The sequence below is a fragment of the Falco rusticolus genome, chromosome 1, assembly GCF_015220075.1.
Source record: "Falco rusticolus isolate bFalRus1 chromosome 1, bFalRus1.pri, whole genome shotgun sequence".
NCBI lineage: Eukaryota > Metazoa > Chordata > Aves > Falconiformes > Falconidae > Falco > Falco rusticolus.
The window spans coordinates 115179771-115207623 of NC_051187.1; the positions used below are offsets into that span (position 1 = coordinate 115179771).

General features: G+C 46.7%; 1 protein-coding gene across 2 annotated transcripts in view; it reads left to right on the forward strand.

The window, feature by feature from the left end:
• The window catches only part of SETD7 (SET domain containing 7, histone lysine methyltransferase), a 53122-nt gene that overhangs the window by 6443 nt on the left and 18826 nt on the right, over window positions 1-27853 (forward strand). Inside the window, exon 2 of one of the 2 annotated variants that reach the window (XM_037397488.1) lies at window positions 9386-9462. In XM_037397488.1, coding sequence (XP_037253385.1) covers window positions 9386-9462 — 77 coding nt within the window. Of the gene's footprint in view, window positions 1-9385; window positions 9463-23351; window positions 23478-27853 lie in introns of those variants that run through there. The other variant, XM_037397497.1, reaches the window with a different exon arrangement.

The window sequence follows — 27853 nt, forward strand, 5'->3', positions numbered from 1 at the left end:
TATGGCTGAGCTAGTGCCTGCTTAAAACTCTGTTCACCTTCCACTGGTAGCAGAGTTTGTAGTTGCCTATAGATTTATAATGCTTTTAGTCATACATAGTCCGCAGCCAATGTTATGCTTCCTCCTTGTGCAACCCAGAACAGAAAGTCAGATCACATACAAAAGAAGGCTGAGTTTATTTATGATTGTGGAAACACAGTCGTACCTCAGATGCACAGAGTTTTATGATGTGTATAAGCCCCAATATATAAATAGATGACAGGATCAACGAAGAGATTTCTCCAGTTATGTCAGGACATTTTGACAGTTTGTCTGTGGCTGATTTCTCAGCTTGCTTCTGATGAATGTAATTTGATTCTGCATTTCTTTCACTTGCATGTATTTCATATGTGCTTTGCTTATTTCTGCTGTTGTAAACACATGCATTTTCTGCAGCTGTCCAAAGCTCTCTCCAAAGCAAGAACAGAAGCCCTGAGCAGCAAAATGTAACATGAAGTCAAATGTACTGGTGGTATCTTACCAGACCTAGGTCTTTCCCATTTGGCAACAGGGGTATTTTATTGCTGCACTGTAGTTTGTGTGTGTGCCCTACAGGGAAAACAAGTTTCTGTAACTGTAGTTTACAGCACTGGAAACTGAGGCATCGGGTAGGGACAGGACTTGCTATTCCACATAGCAGCTGTCTGTCAGAGCTGAGCATCTGCATGGCCCCAGGATTTAAGGCAAATTAGTGGTCCTGCCTTTTGCTGACCTGGCAGACATTGCCAAAGAGGCCGGCTCTTCTTTCTGTAGGGAAGCGCCTGTTGACCAGCAGCAAAGGCAAATCCCAGGAGGGTGACAGAACTGCTGTCACAAGAAAGCAGATGATTGGGGTAGTGAGACCAAAAGCATTTTAAGCTTGAAACCAGACTGATCAAATAAGCTCTTTTAATGGAGTTACACCGTCAAAGCTGCTCAGTTTTTGTCTCCGAAAGAGCTGAAAAAACTTTGCAAAGGGCAGTGTTCAGTTTATGCTGGGGTGCAACTTCTTACAGGCCAGTCACAAGTGGCAGTGCAGCATCTTTTATTTTTAGACACTTCCTAGAAGACACTTCTTCTGAAGAACAGGGAGGCTCCTCTGGCTGGAAGGGAAAACATATCTGAACTCTCATATATTTCACTGGAAACGTTTATAGGGTAAATCAAGACTATTAGAATGTATGAGGCTGGCTCACGTATCAAAAGCAGTTTAGCTACAACAACAACAGGAGTGAGCTCTGCAGTTTATTAATTTACTCTGCTTTTCAACAGTATATTACCAAGAACACGGGCCTGTGTGGCACTGGGTTATACTCGTGCTTTAAATTTATCAGAACTATGAAACAGGTGAAAGAGGAGGAAAATACATTTATTCCTTCAAATGTTCCTATTTCTACCTCCTGAATATCAGTTGTAACCTATGCCTGCTGTTGGTTCATACATACTTTGTATGGGGCCTCAGAGGAAGGATGAACAGTCCATTTTATCCAGTTCATTTTAAAGTCTGGTTATTCAGAGTCCCCTGCTTTGTGGTAGTGTTACCAAATGGTAAAACAGATCCTCGTTTTCCCTCCCTGTCCTCTGGACACCAGTGGCAAAAGATCAGGCTGTTTTTGGTGGTGGTGGCAGAGCAGATTTAAAAGGATTAGAGTAGCAGCCAGAGGTTTGGGTTCTTCCCTCATCTGCACCTTCTGAAGCCTTATGTCACCTCCATCAATAGTGGATATAAGTCAGGAAAGAATTGTTTCATGGTGTTCTCATCTGGGTGTACAAAAGATAGGCGTGCTTTAACTCCCATCAGTGTGAATGTGAGTTGCTGTACGCACATGAATTCCCACATGCCTGCATGTCCACAGGATTCCTTGGTTTTCCTTCTGACCTTTGGTTATCATTACACTTTTTTTACTTTGGAAATTGCAAGAATGTATCTGGGATGCAATTCTGGACTGCGATACAGAATAATGTATTTTTGCATATGTATATAAAACATAAACTGTGCCAGTCTTGCATAACATCCCATTGTAATCATAGCAGGCTTTCAAAATAGCAGCAACAAGAGGAGCCTGGATCATTTTAAGAAGTACCTTCACGTAATTAAGGTGTGGGGTTGTTTTTTGTTAAAACGGTGCTTTTCTGTTAAAAAACGTGGTGGTTTTCTTAAAAGACCTTCACCAGTTCTTGGCTCTGAGGAACTCAGAAGTGCAATGGATTGGGAGAGATTATCGGAAGCCGTTCAGGAAAATGGTGCACACGCAAGCACATCTGCACTGCCATGTGAAAAACCTGTGTGTATACGGGGATCACGGAATACCTGGGGCATACAGCTGGGTAGAGGCCTAATATTCCTCACCTCCCATGTCTCAGACCTCCTGCTCCTAACCTGAACATTTCTTGGAACAAGCAGAAAGAGGTACAGCCCAACAGAAGAAGGGGATTCTGCAAACCTTGCCTCTCCCATTCAGCAGAAGAGGAGAAGCAAATGTGGTATACAAAGCTATTTCTCATTCCTCCCCTTGTGAAGAACACTTGCCTTGTGAGAGAGATAACATGTGCTGCAAAAGGTACCAGCCTGGAGATGGGATGTGGTGGGCCCTGCAGTCACGCAATGTCTGAGGAGAGAATTAGGCAAAGTCACATTTCTTTTGTCCGGACATGTGATTACGCCTGAAGGTTAGAAGGAACCCTCCCAGAATCTTCACCCTATGGAAATCAGTGTGGCTTACACTCCACGCCTCCCTCACAGGCTAAAGCTGCTGTGGGCCAACATGATCATCTTGCCTGACTGCCTGTGTAATACAAATTGGCAGCATTTCATCCATGAATAACAGCTCATTAATATGTGATGGGAGCTGGGAGGCAGCAGTGCTTCCAAACGTTAGCATACTTTCTGCATCGCGCAGTCCCGCTGGCTCTGCGTACCGTATCTCCGGTTTGCAGCAGGTAGTCTTGGGAGAACCGAGGGCTGGTCTGCAAGATGCAGATCCTGCACGACTTATGTCTGGATCAAAAGGAGGTTTAAAGATTTTCCTGCTGCTATTGACCAACTGGAAGCAGATCCCCAGGCCGGCGTGACTGCTCTGATATCTGGAATGCAGGGGATTAACAGAGATTCAGCAAGAGATTTGAAGACATGTTGGTTGTACATCTCTAGTTTCCCCTCACAACACCTAGTAGATTTGTGACAACGTAGCACTTGCTATTTTTCAATTTGCTAACCTTGGACAAAGGGCTATTTTAATTAGTGAACCACTTCAGCTTGAGGGAGTCTTTTCATCCATACAGAAGGAAGTTTAATTTCATCTTTGTGGAAATCAGCCATGCTTGGGAAGTAGGAGGTAAATTGTGCTCATGTTCAGCCGTATGCGATGCCTTTAGGCGATAAGGCAGATCTCAGCATTCGCTCAGGTAGCTGGTGCGCCAGGCCCTCCAGCCTGGCCGGCCCTTCAGTGCAGCTGGCATTAGAGAGTCACAACTGTGCGCCGTTATTTGTTGCCGGCATCTTCAACTTTTGAGAGACGCTGTTGGTAAAAGTTGGCTCTCGGCGTCAGAGTGATGCTTGCTTGACCCCAGCTACCAGGGAAATGTAGCAGTCCCAGTCATTGTCACAACTGAAAAACTGACGGTTTTCCAAGGTGCCTGCTGTAATTACGCATTCAGCTGCTCCCCAGTTTCTATCGGGTGGGATGGCCAGTTCCCTGAGATTCGCTTGAAAGTCTTGTGTGACTTAGCCATGCTAACAGAGGAGGTTAATGGCAGAGACAGGAACCAGAGCAGGTACCTGGCTGCTGCCCTTGAGCTTTGAATTCCAGACTCTGCATCCTCCTCCCATCCGGCAGGTCGCAGAGCATGCAGGGACCCAGAAGAATAACGTAAAGAGCTGATGTTGTGGGTTTACACACATTTTTACAGTTACACGGGCATTTTTTGAAAAGAAAAAAAAAACCCTGGAGAGTATCTTCCTTCTACTCCACGCTGCTCCATCTCTCTGCAACCAGGGCAGCCCCAGTCAGGTCCAGCCCTTCCATGCTGGAGCGGGGTTTGGTCCAAGTGCTGTTGGATCAGCCACACTCCCAGGTCGGCTGCTTCTTCCTGGCTTGGCTTCTGTCTGCCCCCCTAGCTCCTTTCTGTACCCCTTCATGGTGCAATTGCCATTTCTTCCTTTGGCCTCTGCAGCCTCTCCTTGCCAATTAGAGGCTCTGCTCTCATCCCCTCTCCTGCTCGCTCGCTCTGCCCGTGTCCACTCTCCCGTGATGGATGCTGGCTTAGCTTTCGGAGTGGTTGTACATTAAAGCCAGAAGGCCTGGGAAGCTTTGTCTGCTCCTGGGCAGGGGAGGGGGTCCCCCCGGCCGGGGTCTCGTGTTGCTTGGCAACATATTTCTCTTTCCTCCAGCAGTCATTTCCCCTTGCAGCGCCTGCTGATGCACACACAACAAATGACAGCAATATTACAGCAGCAGTTGCTCCTGTCGCTGTTTACTTGTTATTTATGGTTATTGCTGTGAGAGGATTTGTAAACGTTTCTTCACATCCTTGGTCAAAACAGTTTTCTTACATGCCTTTGTGGCACGCCTGCATAATTAATGAATGGTCATTGCATTTCAGTGCATGTGACATACAGTCTTATTGGCATGGGTTTTTAAGTGGTTGCTGGTTCTGGACATTTCTATTTCTCAGCCCCAAATTGAGACATCCCAGGTTTTATACTGAAAAGTGCAAAAATCCGGTGTAAGAGAGTCCAGCTTAACTGCCTCAAATTTTGGCTCTCGTTTTTAGGTACGTGTACATTTAACAAATTCTGCTCTGAACCCCTGTCAGTCCCTTTCAAAAGGACATCGAGGCTAACCTTAAGATTCCAAAATGAAACCATTTCCATGAACAGAGATAAAGCAGCCAGGGTTCTCCCTGATGTCTGAGTCTCCACCTTATCTCTTTGCCCTTCCCTCCTCCACACCAGCCACTTCCAGCTTAGCCTTTCCGGTTTGCGTTTGTGGATGTGCCAGAGGAGAAATATAGCTTCACTTATCTGTTTTCTTTAAAACAGCACAGCAAGAAAGCCAGACCACGTGCGTTTTCTGATCTTACAATGAAAATCCTGCTGAGGCCTTTCCTTGACAGGCTGCTGTCACTCAGGACAGATCTGGAAAGCTTTGCTCCTGCTGCTGGCTAGTTATGCGCTGACAGATCTTCCGCTGGGCCTTGATTCAGCTCTAGGTAGGTTTTGTTCCGTGTGTTAGCCCAGCCCGGCTCCCTAGGTTGTGACAAGGCAGGGAAGGGAGAACTTTTGCTTTACACGGCAGGGGTGCCGTGCAGTGATGGATGCATCTGTACATCTGCCATTGCCCTCTGCTGGGGTGCGCCAGAACTACTGCCAGAAGAGCTGCCCTCCGCCACCTCAGCCCCAGGAACCCTGTTTTCATTTCCTGAGCAGAAGCCTCTCCTTCACTTTAAGAAATTACCCCTTTGGGAAGGAAGGCTGCCTGGGTGTCGCTGGCAAGCAAAGGCGGCAGGTGGTTTTGTTCAGCAGGTGACTGTCAGCGCCAGGAGCAGCAGGGTGGCTAAGCCAGGACAGCAGTGCCCGCCTCACCCGGGCCCAGATGTGGAGGAGGAGGAGAAAAGCCATCTCCAACGTAGAGCAGAGTTTAAAAAGATGGGCCTGTAAACTTCTTTTCTGATTCTGCTTTTCGTCTGACTCACCTACTGAGCTGACTTCACAGCGGTATGCGTACATACGGGGCTGGCTTGCTATTTTGCCCCTGTATTATCCAGATTGTATGTTTAGTTGTTGTTCGTGTGTTTGTGACCTGTTGGAGTTGGAGGCAGAGATGGTTTCTGAGCACAGCCCTAAGGCGTATTGCCTGCCCTCCAGCCGCTCGCCTATTCCATCTGAGTGGGGACAAATGCAAGTCCCGGTCTAAAAGTGGAGACTCTGAATCCACTTGAAAACCCAGCTTTCCCACAGCAGGCATTATTAAGGACGGCCTTTTTGAAAGGGCTTTTTACGATGGAGACCTTTGAAAGGCTTTGAAATTAAGACCTTTATAGAAGTGAAGGCCCAGTGCTAGGGCCCCACAGCAGAGAGGTATGCCTGTGAGGAGGGGGCAGCTTGCGTCTCTATGGGATGGCACCAGAAGAGAAGGAAGAGCAGATGATAGCCCGGCTGTTTTTCGGAGAAAGGGTACAAGCCCCAAATGAGGCTCACTTAGCCTAGGCAGGCTGCTTGCTTAGGAGGGAGTTCCCTGAAATCAAACCAGGACAGAGGCGGTCTGCAGCAATGACCCACTGTCTGCCATTTTTTCCTTGAATCTACAGCGACTGGGAGAACAGTATCCTGTTTACGGTTTCTAGTTTGTTTCTTTTACTCTGCACCCCTGCTAAGCACAGACTGCCCCATAGCCAAACCGGCAGAGCTGAGAGAGCTTCCCAGCTCCACCTGCTCAGCAGCGGCTTTGCCCCCCAGGGGGGTGCGATAGCTCACAGATCTGGAGTCTGGTGAAACTCTGCAAAGTCATTTGGAGAGTGCTTTGAAATTCTTGAACGAGCACAGACCAGTCGGGGGTAGTTTTCAGCCTCCTTCAGCTTGAAAAGCCCTCTGCGTTTTCTGGTGGAAGCAGCGGTGGAGAAGGAGTGCCAGCTCAAAGCGTAGCCTGGCAATGCTCATTGGAGGCTCGCAGGAGTTAAACCGAGTAACATGGGAGCGCAATTAACGTGTGCTTTCATCGGTCACCTTACCCTGGTCACTGTCTGGATCAGCTAACATCCTTGTGCTGACTGAATTGCCTTTCTCAACTCAGTGAGAGATGATATTGCAGAGTACAGAAAACTGCTGATAAATTAGCAGCATTGGAGAGTAAAAGACATTCCAATTCCAGAATGGCCTTATTACTCTTCGAACAACCCGAATGTTTCTTGATATAGTTCATTTAGCCAGCTCTGAAACAGGGGATGTAGAAATAGGTGGCATTGACTTGGGACGTTTATTTTTAGGTAATGCTTTTTGTTCCCTTTCTCAGCATAAGAACTACTTTCATCTTCTTCAGAGGCAGTTATAAATATCTTCCGTTGAGATCCGGGGCCTCTGACATGAGTGTGTAGCACTTCTCCCTGCTGCGCATGGCAGTCGTATTTCCTTCCATTCCACAGCACTCTTGCACCCCTCTGACAGAAAACGCCCCCCTCAGCTCCTAAAATCCATTAGTTATTTTCCTGAGGAGGAAGGGGATGCTTGTGGGAAACTGCACGTTATGTGTTGTATTGATACGAAATATAATATGTCCCATTTCTGTCTATTCCTAATTAGTGTTAGACACTTCTTGGATTTCAGCAGGCTGGTTCTTCTTTGTGTAATCAATAGCGTGTGCAAGCTGCTTCCATCCTTGCTCTCCTTTGCTTACTGGTGCCTCAAGCAACGCAGTCCTTACCCAGGCACTTGACACAGGCACTGTGACAACTTCAGAGTGACAACACTTTATTTGTAAACGTGTTATAGAAAGGACCAAGCATGAAAGAATTGAAAGTCTGTTGATGGCAAATTTACTTCTTGCTCTCAAAATCTGTCACAAAGCCTGGACAGACTTGTAACCCCCTCTCCTGTTTGATCACGTTCTTCTCTACCATCCTGGCTGCCTCACTTGCCAGAAAAATGGTATCTCCTGTGAGGGCTAGTGGGAGCTACATGCAAGTGCTTCATACATTAGCTGTTATTTCTGACCAGGAACAGCTCAAGCGGTCAAGCCTCACAGTGTGACTTGTCTCACAAGACTTGTTTACTGCTTCTGCAAATTATTGAAGTGCCTACAAGGCAAAAGCAGTGCACAGAGGTTTTCCTTGCTGCTTGCAAGGAAATGTTGGAATTTCCCTCACCTGCATCTCAAAATAAGAAGGGAGCAAAGAGACGAGAGGCTGTGGGTCCTTTGCTGAAGCTGCAGAAAAGCATCAGCTCACAGAAGTTGGTGCAGATCTGTTTTGTAAGCACTGAGGAGTTACGGGAAGCAGGCAGCGTTGCACTAGAGGGGGACCAAAAGGGAAGTTTTGATCTGTTTTCTCTGACTGGTACTGTTGCTTTAGGAAGCCTTGCTCGAGTGATCTAAAAGAAAAATGACTGGAGAAAGTAAATAAAGCAATAAATAAAATGGTAGGGGAATGCCTACCTGCCAAAATCTGGAGTTGCAGGTAGAGAAGTAGCATTTCAACTATCTTAACTTTCAAGTGCATCAACATATAAATTGTGCTTTAGTTTCCCTGGTGGATAGAGCTATGTGCACATTACCATACGTGGGCATGACTGTATAAGCAGCGTTCTCTTCTAAAATACCCATAGCCTAAAATAAGCACAGCACAACCATGGGCAGAGAATATTGGAATGTACTTCAAGTTGTATTGTTTCAGTATCATTCACAACTTATGCTAGTTCTAAAGTAAAGAAAAGCATTTTAGGTCATTTTGGAAATGTATCTCTTTTTAATTTCTTATGGGCACTACTGTGGTTCTATTTCTTTATCAAAATTTCATTTCGGGCATTTGCTAACTTAGTATTATTTTAAGATTCTGGTTCTGTTTTTACTTATCTCTTTAAATCCCACATTTCCCCAAAGGGGAACAGAAGGAGGTCAACTCTTTAACTGGCAAAAAAGGTGAATATTCCAACCAGCTTTCTATTTTGAAATTTAAAAACTACTTCTACCTGGATAAGAAATTCAATTTAACATAGTTTAAAATGCAAAAATTAAGTTTCAAAATAAATTAAAATTCAGAATTTCTTGTAATAGTTCTCCTGCTAAAAGCACACTAATGAATGTTTAGACCAGTGAAAAAAACAAGTGTCCCAACAGATGTATTGCTTTGTTTAGTCCCTGCTTTTTGTAATTTTGAGTCTGTTCTACTGATTATATAAAAAGTGTAAGGATGTGGTGTTGGTGAGAAAATATGTCTTTCCAGATGATAAACTTTGAGAAGAATAAGGCAGGTTATACAGGCTAAAGAACGGGATGCATTTTGTTTTGAGGCATGTCCCAGTATCAACACAAGTCATGAATTCATGTCAGATCCCCATTATTTTAAACTTCATGGACAACTTGGAAGCATTCTCTATAAGGGCTTTAAGATAGTTTCTTGTCCTTCCCATAGTCCAAATCAATGTCAATGTGACAACTCTGAGTATTCATTTTCTGGAGACCACCTGGCTTTTAAAGAGAAATGAACGAGTTAGCATTGTTGGCAGTGTATATATGCTACCTCTTGAATATGTGATGTGCTGGAAAGGCCCATACATTGATTATTGTATTTTGTAGAGTTAGCAAGGCTTTAAATCTAAAACAGCCAATAAATTAATACACCCTGTTGCTTTCCCTCTCTCACTTGACTGTTGCAGTTGCCCAGCATATTGCAAGAAAGAAGTGAAGCGAAAACTGGAGCGAAAAAAACCCCCATGTCTAAAGGAAAAACAAGGTAATAGAATATGATCCAAATTAAACAATTGCCTGATATAACCTGGAACATTATTACTATTAGGGTGTTGAGCTGACCCTGCTTTGCCTGCCTTAGACTTAAAGGCCTTTGACTCTTACCCAGCAGTATTCACTCTCTAATTGAAGTCAATGATCTCATAGCCTTGGGGATCTGACATGGGACATAAATTTGCCACAGTCATAGTTTATCAATGAGCATTGCTATTTTATGGTGATAAGAGACCAGGGCCACTTGGCCAGCTCCCTCCCATTTAAAAGCAAAGTGTTCATAACGCATAGAAAGCCTCGTTGTTTGATGCTGATGGATGGTATCTCTTTCTGATAACTGAAATATATTTGCCATTTTGGCACCAGACAAAGTAAGTACTTTTGATACTGTTTCCAGGCTCAGATTGGTTTTATTCCTTTGCTAATCTGAAGAGGTACCCTTCAGTCAAGTGGGGTGGTCTAGAAAAATCCTCTCCTGCTGTAAACGTCTGAATCTGTGTTTAACATGGAAATTAATTTCATGAATCAAACTAGGAATTAGAAGAAAACTGCTGCAGCCTAGAAAAGCCTCGTAGTCTCCATGTCTGCTGTAGGTGTGTTACAAGACAGCTGGCCTGGGCTGGGGAGCTATGGACTGACTGTGCAAATTTGCCCTGCTGCCCCTTGCTCAGCTCCTTCCAGGAGGAAGCTCACTGGGCACTTTGCCTCTCCTGCATTCTGTCTTCTGAAGTAACCTGCTGCACCATACCTGGGGACCCAAGAAGCTGAATGCCAAATATCGGCATTTTTTCGTTGGTAAGTGGTTGGTACCTCAAGAGCTATCCCAACACACTTGTGACTTGGGTGCACAGCAATCGCTGAAGCACCATTTAGTCACGTTCCAGATTTGTGCCCAAGCTTGTCCTCAGATGTGTGTGTAGCTGCAGGTGGACAAGCAAGGACATGCCCCTTTGCCTGGAGCTCTGCGGGGGGCAGACCCAGGGCCCTGTTCCCCGTTTGCTTGTGCCAGAACTGCTCATTTTGTTCCAACAAGAGGGAGGTCTCAGGTCCACTGGCTTCATTAATATTTGCTGGTTTAACTGAATTGATAGAGCCCCTGCTTTCTAAAAATCAACTTGTCCTCCAATGCCCTCTGGTGACGGGAACTAATTAGATGCCACTGCTGTTATTGAATCCAGTTGCAAAACACTAATGTTATTTCATTCCTATCAAATATTGTAGGCAAATACTCAGATTTAGCACAAACTCAAGTCTGCGTTCACTAGTTTGAATACAAACTTCTCTCTGTAATTGCTGTGGCACTTCCTAGGAGTGGAAAAATAAGCATTTTCTAGGGACAGCATAGCTTAGGGAATCTCCAAAGCTTATTAGGTTGATCCTTTAAATCCTTTAGTGCTGATCCTTGCTGCAGAGAAGTACACCTGTGTGTGTGTGTGTCTGCATGGCTGCAGGAATGCCTTGTGTCACCTTCCATGCTTAATCTCTCAGGATGGAAAAGCCGTGTCCCCAAATGGCTTTTAGGAAAACATGTTGCTGAAATAATCACAACCACTTGCATATATGCTGGTGCGCAACTTCTGTCCTCTGCCTGCCAGGGCTCATGTCAGCGAAGGCACAAACAGCCAGGAAGTGAAGGGTCTGCCTAATAAATGTGTAAACACTTTTCAAAACTAGACTTGATAGAAACGGCAACTCGTGACAGTTTATCCACTGGCTCTTTTCTGTTAGGTCTGGCCTTACTGTCGGACCTTTGTGATAATAGGGAAGCAGGTAATAATACTGAAGTACATGGTGACTGGTTGGTGAATGATAAATAACATTTTTAGATTAGAAAGGCAAAAATACTGAAATAACCTCCATAATAAAGCAGGTCACATTTCCATCTTATGAGCCTAGGGAACTTCTGAGTGTCTCAGGTTTTTTAATTGTTTCTCTTACTATTTGCAATCGCTGTTCCTAAAAAAAAAAAAAAAAAAAACCCAAACAAAAACCCAACCCATAGAAATAACATTTTTTAAGAACAAAATGCTCCACGACTTTGCTGCCACAGTGTGCTGCCATAGACTAAGTGCTTACAGCTTAGTTATTAGCTTGTGATAAAGAGAGTTTGTAATTGGAGCTGCCAGCAGAGCCTTGATTACTGAGGGGGATGTAGGCCCAAGTATAATTTGATAAGCTACTTGGGCTTGCAGATCTGCAGCCATTAGTAACTGCTTCCAGCAGCACCGAACATCCGTGCGTTACACCTACAGCTGCTCCGCGCCTGTAGCCAGGGCGGGTTGCTTCTCGCTCCTGCCCTTTCCTCTGCAGCAAACCAGCTCTGAATGCATGTAGGATTGCAAAAGCATGCCAAGAGCTGTGCTCCAGCCCTGGCTCTGTGGGACACTGGGGGAGAGACAGCAGTGAGTATGTGAATGTGTGGTAGCTGCTGCCTTTCAGCACCCTAACAGGGAGATCAGGTGCTTCAGAAGTTACACCAGCCTTCCTGGTTTATGTTAGCAGAAGGTCCTGTCCAAGATGGGTACATCAAAGAACATTTGTCCTTGGGTATATCAGGGCACTGCTCAAAGGAAGGATGGCCAGAACAAGCTAGCATGTGCATTAATTTATCCCTTCTGCATGGTCAGGACTTGCAATTCTCCCACATTTCTGCAGTGGCCTTTCTAATGGTACATGGGACTCTCATTTCCACCCCCCAGAACAGCTTCCTTCCCTGCCAACAGAGCCCTCTCCCTGCTCCAAGGGCTATTGAGCCTGTTGCTTTGCATTTCACACATGAAATGTGTGAAATTTTTCTGTAGCCATGCATCTGCCTAAGAAAACCACTGGGGCTTCAGAAATGAAGACAAGACCTAAGCATTTTATGAACTTTCCTGAGGGAAGAGATCCATCTTAAAATGGAGCTGGGCATAAGCAGGGAGTATGATATAAACCTGTGCAGATTACCTCACCCCTGTGCAATGGAAGTTAATCTTTTGGAAAAGATGGGTGCCTGTTCATTACAAGCAATTACCATTGGTCATAATCTTTCCAGGAAGTACATGGAGAATGACTCAGTTCATTCGATGAGCTATTGTGCCAGTTTTCCCTGAAGCACAGGCCGGCGCGATTACCAAGGCCAGCCCTAAGCTTTCTGAATGGCAGGGTATGTATCAGCGCAGCACGTGGCTTAGCTCGCACTAACAGGCAACTAATGGAACGGGACTGACCAAGACAGAAGAGGCAGCAGGTAAAAACTCAGCAGAAGTATGAATTCCCCAAGCGTGCATCTGCCCACCCCATCTTTCTACACTCTTTTGATAGGTCTGCAGCCAAAGAAGCTCCGAGCTACTAGCGATACTTCAGATTTATTTAAACTGAGGGTCTTAATGCTTTACAAAAATTAATTTAGCTTCTAAACAGGTATCCAGATGGGATCCCACATCTTTACATCTATGGTATGTGTAAGGTATGGAGAGAGAGAAAAAGAGAAGGAGAGTGGCTTTACAGTCAGTGAGAAGCATGTCAAGCTCAAGGCTTCAGTCAAGCTTGCAGAAGGATCAAGCACAGGTTTTTCAGAGCTACCTAGCAGTGGCTTACTCCTGCACAAGCAGAAGTCAATGACAATAAATAGACCTGAGCCAGGGCAAAATGTTACAGAAAGCGCTGCCTGAAATGACTTGTAGCAGGCTCCCTAGGGGGTCTGTCACACAGCCAAGAATAGATCCTTCATCAAAAGAGCATTTTGTCTGCCCCCAGGTCCAATGATATTGCCAACCTGGCATTTCAGAGGAGGAAAGAGATTCAACATCTACATTTTTAATTGAGAGTTAACCCAAATTTTGTGTTATTTGGAGCACTGTCTCTGTGCAGGTGGATGTGTGGATGTCCTTGCTAACAAGATAGAGGCACTCTGAACAGGGAGCTTATTTCAATGGCTTTACTTTGCGTGCCTCCCTGTGCAAACTGATCAGAATGCAGCCCTTCTCTCAGCACTAGGTGGGTGCATAAACGTTCACTGCTACACTGGCAGCGTACATTTGGAACTATCACTATTAAGAAAAAAAGTAGTAAGTGCTCTCAGCAATGTTTGAAAGCAAGTAGTGTGCACAGCAGTTCCACAGCAGTGGCTTTAATTTTCTGCCATTGCAAGGTGTAGCTGATCTACCATTAACTGTAGGTTTGCACAATTTCAGAACAGCCCTGAGAATTTCAAAAGAAGGCTTGTGTATATTGAAGGAAAAAACTGCCAAGGAAAATTCTGCCCAAGACTGGCTGGTGTGAAGTAGTAGGCTCAAGGTAGTTGCCTAAGTTGGAGCATAAGCAATAGGAGGGCGATAACAGTCCCCACTAACATATGATGCCAACTAAGTTGTGTGTTGTTGAGGCATGTTTTCAGAAAGAGCACGGAGAGTTTAAATTACTACAAAGCGCTATCCGACATGATTGGCATGCTGGTGATTAGAACAAACCCAGCTTTTCACGTGGGATCTCCATACACAGCCGCAGCTGAGGACTGTATGGATTCATGACTGCATTTTGCCAACCCACTTATTACAGTACTTAGGTATACATTATATTTTCTTGCGCATTTTAACATAGATTTGTAGACCAAAGATTAAATAAAAACATACAGGTTCTTAGCGTTTTCTGGCAACACCATTCTAAACACTAGCCATGCCTCTAGAAACGTCTGGAAGAAATTATTTTTGTTTTATGGAGGTCTGCATAGTCACTGTTTCAATGAATTGAAAGGATGTGATTAGAGAGTGAGTGCTGCACTGTACTGAACCTTGCCTTACTTTCTCTTTTGTTTGCAAGTCAGACTAGTTTCTGGAAAGAGTGGTCCTGTTGAAAAACAGTGAGAAGTGAGGGACTTACACAGAGATAGAAGATTAAAACTGCGCACCTGCGTTCTGTGAAACTTGGACAGAATTGAATAGTAGTGCAACTGGGTATACAACAATGAATTGTTAACTGTCTTTAAAAAGAAGAGGCTATAAAAACTTGATTTGCTGTAGCAATGGACATTTGGGGTGTTTCGTGCACACACTTATAGCATGCTACTTCTATCAATAGAAAATGCAAGTGCTAAGCATCCCCATCTGCTTCTCAACTGAGGCAGATTATCAAAAATCAGTGTGGTAGAAATAAGAGCTTTAAAGAGTAGTATCCAGATGCATTTGCACGTGTACATTAACCATGTCAGTTATTCATCTCATGTGACACCAGGTTGCCATTCTATTGCTTGCTGCATTATCCTATGATTCCGTACATACGACAGCTATGATTCCTTACATCTCGGAGCCCGAGGTCCCCCTCTGTGGCCATGCACATACACAGCACTTGTTTGTTTACTGTGGTCTTGCTGTGTGAACCAAACTGTCAACTGGGTCTCAAGAGGGCAAGCGCTATTTGATGAACGTGTTAACATGATGTAGTCAGGCAAGATTTTGTCCTGCCGCATCAGATCTTTAAAGAGTTTGCCTTTATACATTATATATGCATCCTCAGGAAGAAAAGGACTCTTTTTTTCCTCTCTCCTTTCCCCCGCTGCCCTCTTAAACACCTGTGCATCGCCTCATCTATTTTTACAACTGGTCCGTGCGGAGACAGGCCAAGGAAGAGCCCACCCACTGCACCTACAGACTTGCGGTCACTGCATCGCGAGAGAGAGCTTATCACAAAACAGCAGGCATTCAGGGCGAGAAGAGAGTTTGTCAGTGCTGTAAGCTGAAGACTCAACAGCTGGAGTCGCGTGTGCTGGCACCTTCAAAGGAACATCAGAGTCCCCATTCTCACTGGATGGTCCCAGAAGTGCATATGGTTCCCAGAGATGATGATTGGTACCAGTTACTGAATCATGTTTTAATGGAAAGCTACACATTAACACCACACATCCCACAGAGAGGACAGATGGCATGATCAGGAGCAGACAGGAACCCATCTTGCTGTTAACAAGTGTCAGAAAGTTTCTGATTAGAGCTTAGTCATGCTTTTAACAGTACACATTATTACACAGTCCAGCATTATTTGTGTGGATCAGCTTGGCTTCCTCTCAGGCTGACACAGATGTTTATGCAACTGAAATCAAAGCCTCCGAGTAGCATGGGGGGTCATAGCTTAGCAAAGTGATACAAAATCACACAGCTGTGCACAGCACACACATGAACAAGGGCTTTACAGTAAAGCATCTAATTCAGCACAGCTTCTACTGAAATGAGATACTTTTAGCAGACTTGTCATAGCTTTAAAACTCCTCACTCGGCTGAAAATTATTCCTCGCTTTCAGATGTGCAAATAAATATTGTTAAGGGCTTTAGAAACAAACAGCAAGATCTGAGAGTCCCTTTGACCTTTTGCCTTTGCTAGAGGATTCTTCCAAAGCTCCGGGATTCAGCTCTAGCAAACTGTACGCAGAACTGCGCTACAGCCCTGTCAGTAACTCAGGCTTTGGCTGAGCGACAAGGAGGTACTGTGCAGAAAAGGTACTGTCACTTGCAAAGCTGGAAGCTGGCAATAAAAACAGGTGCATGCCTTTCCCTTCTTCTTTTAGTCCTCTGCTTTAAAAATGGCTCATTTTTAAAAGATGAGTAGAATGAGGGGATAGGTATGTTGGCCTCTGAAAGATGTTTCACAGGAGTGTCTTTGGCATTGTAGCACCCTAAAAGGCCAGGTAAACAGCTACATCTCAGCAGCATGTATGCTGTCTTTGACATGCAGAAATGCTTGATACAATCAGTCATGCTTGTAGCACTGAAGGAGCATGAGCTGTAAGTTTGTATGTCTCAGATCACTGCTAAATAGCTGAGCATTGAGGAAAATAAGACAGCTTCAGCAGAAACGAGTTTTTTAGATTTTTGTGAGATTTCTTCTACCAGGAAGAAGGCTCCAGAGGGGGAAATGAAGTAAGAGTTCTGAGTGGCAGAGTGCTTTTCCATAACCATGTGTCAAAAACTTGTCTGCTGTAAGACCTCTAAGCCAAAGTTGTGGGATATGCATGGTTACTTCTTAAGTGCCAGACACTGACTTCGGTTGGTACCATATTTCCATACATTTAGTTCTCTGGTTGATTGTTTTTTTTTTATTTTAAGAATTCTCAGTGCACCCTTAAGGTAATAGAGGGCAAACTCATCCACTGATACGCTATCCCTATTTCTGCAGGCACCTGATACTGCACTCATTGATGTGCATGAGAACACAACCATCTTTCTAATCCCTAATCTCTCCAGACACAAGTGGGACTGGCAGTGGCCAGAAGGACTCCAGCCAGCTTTCACTGCTCTACTGTTCAGAGGCTTGTAAAGGCAAAGGCTATGAGACTGTTCAGGCTTGTAAACGACACCTCACTGGAAAACTGATGCAATGCTATTTTGAGAGAGAAAATACCAAATACCACCCCCCCTACTCAGTGGAATTACATGAGAAGCCACTATGTGGAGCCAGCCGCTAATTATTTGGCTGACGAAAAAAAGTGGATTCAAACAAGCTTGTTACAAAAAGTTCACGTGCATGTGCTCCCTCATTGCCTTTTGCTCTACCTCCCTCAAAAGTGTAGACATGGGGCAATTTGCTGCAATGTAAATCAGATGCACAAACCCACCAGTGAACTTAGTCAAGTGATGCTGTAGAGACAGAAAGACACATCCCTTCCGTGTCTTTGGGAGAGAACTCTCCACCAGGTTCCCTGTACTTCCATCTACCTTATTCCTTGTTTTGTTCCCATCTAGTCTAAACTCTTGTAGCCTGTGAAAGAGTACTACCAGTTTCCCAGACCAAACAAGAGAACAGAGTATAGCTTGAATGTCATTACTGACAACATGCTGTGGTTTGCGTACATCATCTGGCAGATGCAGAGCCTCTGCAGCCACTAGATTAGGATGGAATTTGATTTAGAAAACAGAATAGCTTCTAGATAATGAGTATATTCGAAAGGCTGGGAAATACGATAAACTCCTCCAATCTTGGGCATGAGAGGTAATTTCAAATGTTAGGCAAGGGGACCATAAGAAATGTGCACACCAAGGAAACCTTATCTGTTACATAAGACTTCCTGTACTGATGAACCCTAATGAGAATTTGTGGACTAAAAGTTCAAATTCAGCTTTGCATTGGAAACTTCCCTCACTGTTTACTTCATTACTTAATGTGAACGCTTCTCTGTGTTTCCAGTACTGAGTTTAGAGGTTTTGTTACAGGCAGGCAAATGATTGGGATATAGCAAGATGCAGGCACTTTTTGCTGTAAAGAAACTCAAGGAGAAAAGAATCTCAAGAGTAACTCAGTTTTTTATAATAATGTGAGTTTTATCTGCCTTATTCCTCCACTATCTCTGAGGAAAGAGAGAAATGAAATACAGAAGAGAAAAATTCTGACACCCTCAGTAACCATCTCAGATGGATTTATTATTTAATGCATGCAGCAAGAAACCATAGAGAAAAGATGCACGTTTTTGGTACTAGGAACCATAGGCCATCTGCTGAGGAGTGTCACTTAAACACAGTAATGTCTTGTAGAGCACTCAATTGCAGAGGGAAGTCTTCTGTCCATACTGGTGAGCAGATAGGAAGAATGGCATTTGGCTCTGTACGTGGTATGAGGCAGAGTGTCTCTACCCTGCAGGATATTCCTCTCTATCATCCAAGCCTTAAGCATAGCTTGCACATGCTATGACATTATGATAAAAGAATTTGAGAACATATGTATTTCTTCCTGTAGCATCCATTCTCTGGATTTTTCCATCTCCAAAGCAATACAACCTATTGACAGGCAATCAATCACCCACAGAAATCCTTCAAGTTAGTGAGCTCAGGCTGCTCATACAATTCACACCTGCAAATGCCATTTACTGAACCTGGTAAGGTACTTAAAGTAGCCAGCAAGGCATGGGGGAGTCAAGAGTTGTAAATTATCCCCACAGAGTCTCAGATTTCGTGAATAAACAGCCCAACCTCCATTAACCTAGCTATGAAGAAGCATCTGGAAAATCAGGTATTCAGGATAGCGCTTTGTCTAGTCTCTCCTATCAAGTTAAACATTCCCAAGGAAATAATTCAATATTCATTCAGGATAAACAACTTGGACACAAACTTGTCTCTTCCATATCTAAGCACGTCTACAATATTGCCAGGCTGCTGAGCTAAGCTTCTACGGTTCCTTAGGCTCAGTGATTCTTTTCCCCCCTTGAAAGCACAAGGGAAGCCCTGGGAGTATACATTGAAAGAAATCCACCCACAAGTCCCCTGTAACGGGACGATGAGGCTGGACCCAGCAGCAGGCAGTACACGTGCTTTTTGCCGCCCAGCTTCTCAGTGAGCGTCCTGTGGGCAGATTCCACGGTTTGCAGTTTGAACCATTCAGTTTTCCCTATATCAGCAATGCCTGGCTTAAGCTAGACCAAAAAATAAAGTTTCCTACTTTCATCCCAGTAGGACCCCTGGGTCTCCCTGGGTTTGATCAGATACTTCCTGACCTATCCAGTCTCTGGGGTTTTAAAAGTGCTGGTTTTCTGGCATTATTTGGGGTAGCTCTGACCATCCCACTGCAGAAAGGCTGAAGAAAACTGTCCAGCCATTCCGTAAAACCCACCATCCCAAGGTGTTTGCACACAGACAGGGGCCTGACCATTCACTGCAGCCCTGAATTGGGGAACCTCCTACAAAAACTGTAGATAAATGGCTGCCTCTACATGTGCTGATGTTGCAGCTTCAGCAGATTCACAGTGCCGGAGCCCCACAGCAGATACCCAAGAAAGTATTGATTGCAGCTGCTTTGTCTCATCTGACAAAGGAGCAGTGATAACCAACTTCAGCAGCAAGAATGAGAGTGTTTTGAATGTAAATTGTATTAATAGATTATATTGCTGCTTTGCTATAGAGGTGCAAAAGTTTTCATATGTTAGAGGAGCCATTATGTGTTACAAATGTCTGAAGGAACGTTGTTCACAGTTCAGGAATCACCAAAGAACAACCCACTGTGCCTCAATTTAAGCCTTCAAGTACTGTCCTTCAGAAAATAGAGTATCCTGTAAACACGTAGCATTGCAGATTAAATAAGCAACAGCCTGGAGTGTTGAAAGGGTTATTTCTTATTTTAGCATTTCAAATGCTAGTTTTAGGAAGCGGTCATTTCCTTTCCTGTCTCAGTAAAGCTTGTCCTACTTAGAGACGACAGAAACCATTTGCTACAAGGTGGCTGTACCTGAGCTCTGCTTAGGTTGCATGAGGCAAAAAGTGCAGCTAAGCAGGGCACACAGGCAAGCTGGGCGAGAGCTGGCAGGGCTCAGTACTGAGAGGAGGGAAAAGGACCAGAAGAAGAGAAAGAGGGGGAAAGCTGTAAGGAAGGGGCCAGAAGGCAGACCATAGGGGATGAACGGCAATTTTAAATCACCCAAACACACTTCCTTCCAAAATCTCCTCAGACAGACCAAATCTCTGGATTTGTCTTGCTTTCAGCAAGCAGCTCCATGGCCCTTTTGCACAGCAGTCACTCCTCCTCGTCCCACCATCTTCTCCCCATGGGCAACAAAGTCCTGGTGCTACCAGCCTCTACATTAATTCCGTGACCTTAGGAGCATAGCTAGGAGTCACCGTTGGTTTTATTAGGAGTCTTAGGAACTTGATTAAAAGAGACTGTTACTGCTTTTCCACACTGAAATGCAAAGGAAGTAAAGGAACAGAGATTGCATGTCCAACCTCATCCCCTTTTTCTGTATGTTTTGCCACTCTGTTTCCTTTGGTAATCACCAGCTTGTTTCCAACGGATCCTTGATGCACAGCCAGAGTAGTGCAGGGAGCAACAGGCTTTTTTTTCCTCCCAGAGGTTGGCATTAAATAATAGGTAAGGCAAGGGATTGCATAAACAATAATAAGATTAGATTGCTGGCTGCAGAGTTAACATTTAAGGAGAGCAAGGCAGCATCAGGTCCCTGCTTAGAAGAAAATAAAAGAGGCAACCATTTCCTAGCAGCTGGAAGAAACTTGCTTAAATGCTTAATGTTTTGAAGACATACTGTGAATCCCAACGTGTGTACTTGTCTGTTTGGACACTTAAGAAAGCTGAACACCAACTTAGAGGTGCCTCTGCAGTCTGCCAAAACAAGTGAAGAAGTAAATTGATGAGACCGCTAAACACTGCAGCCTACTAGGTGTTGGCTTGGGGTTGCTCCTGTGGTGGGCAGGTTGGCTGAACGAAACCATTCGTGGCTGACCACCGCCTGTTTTCTGCTCCACAAGGGAATAGCTCAGCAGCTGGCTGAGCTCTCATGCAGCAGCCTGGCTGTGGGTAATGGGTGCAAGTCAAGTTTTTTCTAGTTTGATGTTAATTTTTTCCCCACTTGCTAATATCCACCATGAAATACTAGAACAATGTGTTTACCACCATTTTATTTTGGCATTGCTATGCTGTTCCTACACTGTATTTGAAGTTAATGGAAATTATGTTTTGAACATGTGAAATGCCCTGTAATGCTAAGAACTCTTGGCAACAATCTGGTACTTGGCATTTACCAGACACTGTAACAGTCTCAGCCTGAGTCTCTTAGTTCTCCTACTGTAGAAACGATAACATGCCTAGTGCCATCACTGTGCTGCAAAAGTAAACTAATGTGTGAGGAAGCCGGGTACCACACAGGAGAGAAGAGCAGAAGCTCTCATAAGTGTTACCCTTGTATGCAGTGGAGGACAGTAAACAGAATAAGCAGGGCTTGAGGCTGTATGTGGAATGAACAGGACAAAAGGCAGCACTGTAATCACACACCGAGGCATGGGCACTCTGGAAAAAAAGAGTATGTGGTTATGCAGCTACAGGCAGGAGAAGAGCTTGTGCGAAGATCACAGCACGTAGCAGCTGGAGGGCTCCTTCTTATATTTGGAGAACTTATAACTTCAGCATTTTTCCTGTGTGATTTTGGGCAAAAGGCAGGGGAAGAGGGTGTGCTTTTAGTATGAATGCTGCTGTCCCACATCCTGATGAGCTTCTGCAGGTAAGTGCCCACCACACTACCGTTTAAAGGTCCTGTTGAGCTGCAATTATTCGTGTGTGTAGGTCACAGCAGAGCCCGTTGCCTTGCTTTCCGTTGTACTTCCTGAACACTTGCTCTCTCCTACTGAAAAGGGTGCCCTACCGTGTGCTTGAGCTCCAGCCTCGTAGCCTCATTTCCTTTCTGCTCACCAGATACGTTAATAGCTTAAGCACATCACCTTTGATAACTTCAATGCTACATGGACTGAACATCAATCTCTTCAGACACTCACAGTTAGCGACACAAACCAGATATGTTGTGTAGGGGTTCCTATTGTACACAATATTAGTGCACTTGAGCACACTAAACCTGCAGGTGTGAGGAAACCAATGACTATGCCTTGTTCTTGTGCCTCGGTTTCCTTTTTGGTGGGTTGAGATCAGAATTGGTTTAAATATATGGGCTTTAAACCACAAATCCTCTCTCCTGAACAGCAAAACACTGTCCTTTAGTTAAATTAACCACCTATGATACAGAAACAAGCCCTTCTGTTCTGCTCAAGCTTTCTGTACATCTCTCCATCACCCTCTCCAAAGCTCTTGAGATTAATATTTTATAAGTTTTCATGTCAACTAGGTCAAATAGTAACCTCATTATTCTCCTGTTTAAAGATTTCCAAACTCTCTCTTTCTGCAGACATATCTAATTATTTGGTTTCACCAAGCTATAGCTGTCCTTTTTTCCTGGTGTGATGTTGTCCCTGACTTCATGTCAGGCACTTGACAGCATGTGGCTGACTCGGCACAGACTCACCAAGTCCTCCGGGTGGGAAGGGACCCCAGGAGGTCTCTGCTCCCACCTGCTGCTCAGGGCAGGCTCAGCTCTCAGGTCAGATCAGGCTGCTCAGGGCTATATCTAGTTGGTCTTTAATCACTCCCAAGGATGGGCACTGTACCACCTCTCAGGACAGCCTGCTACACTGCTTGGCTGTCCTCATGGGGAGCAAGTTTCTCCTTGTGTCACCCCTGAACCTCTCTTGTTTTCAGCAATGCCCGTTGCCTTACATCTTCCCACTGCCGTGTGAAGAGCCCGTTTTCTCAGCGCTGCAGCTGCTGGAGGTGCCAGTGGGCTGCTGCAGGGTGCCCCCAGGCCGTTGCCTCTGCAGGCCTCACAAGCCCGGTTCCCTGGGCCTCCTCACCCAGCAGAGCACACACGCCAGCCCCGACTGTCTGGGTCACCTCCAGTAGGACATGGAGATACCTCCTGCGCTCCCCTGACAGCCTGGGAGACCTAGAAACACTCCGACTTTCCTTTAAGGTGATTCCCGCGCGTTGCGGTGTCCCTGCAGCGCGCCGAGGCCTGAGGGGACAGAGTACGCCGAGGCCTGAGGGGACAGAGCACCTTCCGCGCGTCCCCTGGGCAAGAGCCCACAGATCGCACCCGCCGCTTGGCCCCCCGCAAACCCGAGGCCCAGGTCCCCCGTGTGGCGGCAGTCGGACCCCTCAACGCACGGAGCCGCAGGCGGGGGGGGGGTTGTTGGGGGGGGGGGGGGCGCTATGTGCCTGCCCCGCGCTGGCCCCTCACAAGGTGAGCGCCCCGGGGGCCTCGCGCCCGGCTGTTCCCGCCGCCCACGCCGCCTCGTGCCGCGCTGGCGGGACGTTCTTCGGCGGGAAAGTAACGATCTCCGCGCGCGGCCCCCACGCGTGTGCGGGGACCCGGGCCCGCGCTCCCCGGCGCCGCTCCCGCCGCAGGTGACTTGGGTGGCTGGCGGACATCACCCCCCCGCCGCCGCCAGCCGTTCCGCCGCGGGGCGGGTGCGTGTGCGCGCCTGTGTCTGGGGGGGGTGTCTCCACCTTGAAAGCCCCGCGCCCACCGCGCGCCTCGGCCCCGCCCTTGCCCCGCCCTGTCCGGCGGTGGGGGCGGGGCTGTGGGGCGGCTCCTCCCTCGGGGGCGGGGAGGGGCGGGGCGGCGCGCGCGCCCCCGCCAGGGTTACAGCGGCTGCGCCCCGCCCGCCGCCGCCGCCGCCATGGACAGCGACGAGGAGACGCTGGAGGAGACCGTGGAAGGTACCGGCCCCGGGGCGGGGGCAGCCGGCCCCGGCAGGCGGCAGGGGAGGAGGCGAGGCAGTCCCGGGGGCGCCGGGCGAGGGCGGGGAGGGGGGCCGCGGGCCGCCGGCGGCGGGTCGGGAGGGGCGGCCGGGGCCGGCGGCAGCGCATGACATCAGCGGGCTTATGCAACGGCCGCGCCGCCGGGCCGCCGCCGCGCACGTGGCGGTGTGTGACCGGTGCGGGGGCTGCGGGCGCCGGTGCGGGGCTGCGGCGCTGGGCTCAGGCCGGGGGCCGTCCGCCGCCGGCCCCAGCCCCCTGCTGCTCGGCGTGCCGGGCTGGGCTGCCGCCCGCCGCAGTGCCGGCCCGGCCGTGAGGCTGCGGCCCCGGAGCCTGGCGGTGACGTTTGCTCTGCTCTCGATGTGAAAAAAAAAAAAAAAAAATTAAAAAATATATCCGCTTCTTGCCGTCGCCGCTGTGCCCCCTCTCCCCGTGCAGGCGGGGTGCTCGGCCCGCGCTTGCCGCCCGGTGCCGTCGCGGCTGTCGGGGCGGCCGCTGCCCGGCGCTGTCCCCGGGGCGGCCGCCGCCCCTCCGGGCCCGGGCAGCGCCGCCCGCCGGTGTCCTGGGCGGCCGCGTCCCCTGGCGCCGGGACACGGCTCGGGATGGAGGATGCCGTCCAGGCGGAGCTCACCCGGCTTCCCGGGAGTGGCAGCTGCACCCGGTTGCGCCCTGGCAGCGAGGGGCAGCCGCGCCCGGAGCCTGCGGGTACCTCCGGGCCGGTGGGAAGGGGGGAGAGAAAGCAACCGGGGAGGTAACCGTGGTCGGGTACGCGGGGTACGCGGGCAGCGGGGTGGGACCCCATACCGGAGCAGGAAGGCCCATCTCACAGGCGATGCACGCTCCCTTCGTGCTGTTGGGAGTGCAGAACCCAACCCTGTAAGAGTTTTAAAGCAGAGGCGCCTGCCTCTGGAAGGCACTGCACATGGAAACCTTGGCACGCTGTGCTGCAGCTCAACAGTAGGCAGTTGTCATCCTGCGAGGCACCCGGGAGCGCATGTTGGTAGCCCTCGGGGTGGGTTGGTAGCCCTCGGGCAGCCCCCGAGCAGAGCGTGCCGGCTGTACGTGGAAACACCAGCTCCCCAAAGGTTCCTCACAGGGACCACGGTCCTGCCAGACAGAGCAATCCTGGATTTTCAGCTGTTGGGATTTTCAGCATGCCAAGTCAGGAGCTGGCCTGTGACGATGCCGGTAATTCTCACCGTGCAGCGGTGCGCTGCTGGTGCCTTGTGGCAGGAGGGTTGGGCCTCAAAGCACATGTCTCCAAAGAAGACTGACGGGCACCGCAGCTTAGGCTAACAGCAGATGCAAGCTAAGCGGCTGCTGCTAGGATCTGGATTTATTGTCTAAGTATGTGGCAACAGAGCCGAAGAGAAGCTTTGTTGTGTAGAACATGGTTGTGAGGGCAGGGTGAGGTGGTTCAAATGCTGTGCCCGAATAGATGGGTCTTTTCCTCTTCCTTCCCTTCCTGCTCCTCAGATCAAGGGATTACAATTTTTTTTTTTTTTTTGCAAAGAGTCGGTAGTTTTGATCCTCATATCACAGGTGAAGCCTTCAGCCACATTGTGCATTTGCTTAGTGTTGCTGTCAGCTAAGGAAACAAGTTTTTAAAGCCTGTGCTGTGCAGCAGTGTGTATGAAAGCATGTGTTTTTGTGAGTGACACAGAAGCAGGATGCTGTTTGGGGGGTGAATAGGATGGCTGGGTGATTTGCAGTTACCCAGGGGAAGTTAGAAATATGACAGAAATCAGCACATCTCGGGGGGTGGGGGTGGTTTATTGTCATTTCTAGAACATCTGTCTAGCATCTTTGTGGCCAGAATCTGTTATTGAGGATGCACACTGTAGTAGTAATACTGCCAGTAAAGGGCTTTTCTTTTTGGTTTGTATACATCAGTGGTTTTGCTAAGGGGCCCCCATCATACTGTGTTATGAACTAGCCCCTATCAGTGTAATTCCTTTTCTTTAAAAGTTCATGGTCAGAGCTTAAGAGGAGTTATTGAGAGACCTTTAAAGAAGTAACAAAGGTGAGGTCATACAATATTTCTAAAATGTGTTTAAACATTTTGGATTTGTTTTCAGAAATGGAGGAGAGAGGTGAGAAAGGGAAGTGGAATGCTCTGCTCCCACTGAAATAAGGATTTTTTTCCATTGACTTCATTTGAAGCAGAATTAGAGCCTAAGGCCTCAGCCATATAGGAAAAGTTGCATCTATGTAATTAAACTTGAAGTTGCTTTTTTCCCCATCTGTTGACTTAGAGAGACTGAATGTCTCTTGTTTTGTTGGGGTGGGGGATTTTTTTATTTATTTTTATTTTTAAATCGGTAGGGGGAAATCTCTAGCCCATTAGAAGAATTGGATTCTTTGTACTGTGGCTGAGATTAAGACTCTGTATAGAGGCCATTGCATCAAAGCTGACCATTTAAATCTCTGGGATAGTCTGTATCCTACTGTGCAAAAGTCCTGACATGCGTGCTGTGTCTAAGCATGGCAGCTTTTGTGCTGGGCTTTGCATTCCAGCAAAATCTTGACAAAACTGAATAGTCACAGAGAACAAAGTTGCAAGTTTTGTGTTCTTTGGGGGTTTATTTATTTATTTATTTATTTAAATAGTATAATGTACCAACACTGTCAGTATATTTATTTTAACTCAACGTATTTTATAGAAGTTTTGCTCTGATAGTGAGGGGAAAACTCGTGCTGTGTTGTTTAGGGTTTGTCAACTTACAGCAGTATACCCCTCCCACGCTGATAAAACTGAAGCCTTTAATTAAAATCATAAATGTTGACGTAGTTGTTTTTGTTCTAAAAGAGGTTTCCATGTCAGTAATTTCACTGACCTTTCTGTTACATTGACATAACTGCTAAATTTTTTTCCTTCTGCAAAAAGGGGGCTCTGACTGAATGGGAGGAAAAAAAGTTCTGTTTGGAAAGAGCAGCCTGCTGCCCTTGCTGTTTTAAAGGGTTCCTCTTTGAAGTTACTAAAAGCCTTTAGTGATGTAGCTACCCTCCCTGCCCTCCCCCTCGTTTTTCTCTCTCTTTTTACTCTGTTGCTTATCTCGGCTTAGACAGTAAGCAGTGCCTGATCGGTTTTATTAACTTTTTTAAACTCTTAACTGTTTTCAGTCTAGCTTGGACTGAGAACTTAAGAGCACAGTGATCTTCTGTGCAGTGGCTGAACTGGAAGCAAGGTGGGTCGCTACCCCCGAGAGGGGCAGGTGGGCGCCCAGCCGCCCAGCTATGCTGTGGCAGTGGGGTGCAGGGTCGTCCTCCCGAACCAGTAGCAGAACAACGAAGGGAAGAATTTTCTGCCAACTTAGTGACTTGCACCGCTTGCAGAGGGTGGTTGGCAAGTGCCAGAGCAGGTGTGAGAGGAACTTTGGGGAGCACGTATGGGAAGGTTGAAGGAGGGAACCTTGGCTCTTGGATGAGCTCAGGTATCTCACCACTAGTTTCTCCTGTACACTTGCTTTCTAGGTGCCTTGTTTACTTTGAGGAACAATCAGTTAGTTCTTTTTTTCCTTCATCTATCTTTGTCGGTCTCTCATATTTTTATTTCTATCCTTTCTTTTTTCTATCCTTTTTTGATTTCTATGAAATTTATTTTGAGATAGAGAAAAGTTTGGAAATATATCCTAACAAAGTATCCTGTGCAGTATGGCATTCTTCCATCAGTCATTCTGATATTAAAAGGCTTGGTCTTCTGCCTCATAGGAGAGGGTTTCTTAACCAGATGCTGCCCGCATCCTTACCATGCCCTGTCTGTGATGTCCCTGAGAGGCTGTGAAGCATCCCAAGGAAAGCTTAAGGCTGATTTAAGAAGATGTGTGTATGCGTGTGCCCTCAGGGTACCCTTGTCCCTGCAGAACCCTGTGGATCTGTTGCAATTGGGGCATGAATACATGAACTTCTGAAGCCACATGGGTAGGTGGCTTTTCCCACTGCTGTCTGCACAGCTTGTTTTCTCTCCAGGTGCAGGACTTGAGGTTTGGTAACGCTGAAGTGCCTCCCATTGTCTGCATCCGGCTGTAATCACTCCCCCCCACACTGGAGTGTTTCTGCTTTTCCATATGTGTGCTGAACGTTTTTGGTTTAGGGCGAATTTGGTCAGTGAAGAGCTCATCCCAAAGCCTGTAGAAGTGGGTGCACGTGCTGTCTGTCATCTCTAATAGGCTTTGTATGCCTCACCAAGAGGCTTGGAGGATCAGAGGTCAGTGTTTATTTAGAAACGTGGAAGAACATAAATATACACTAGCTTTTATTTATTCATCACTTTTCATGCAAAATGTATACCTTATAAAATGTCACGATGGGCGCCTGTTACACCTGCGCCTGGTGTA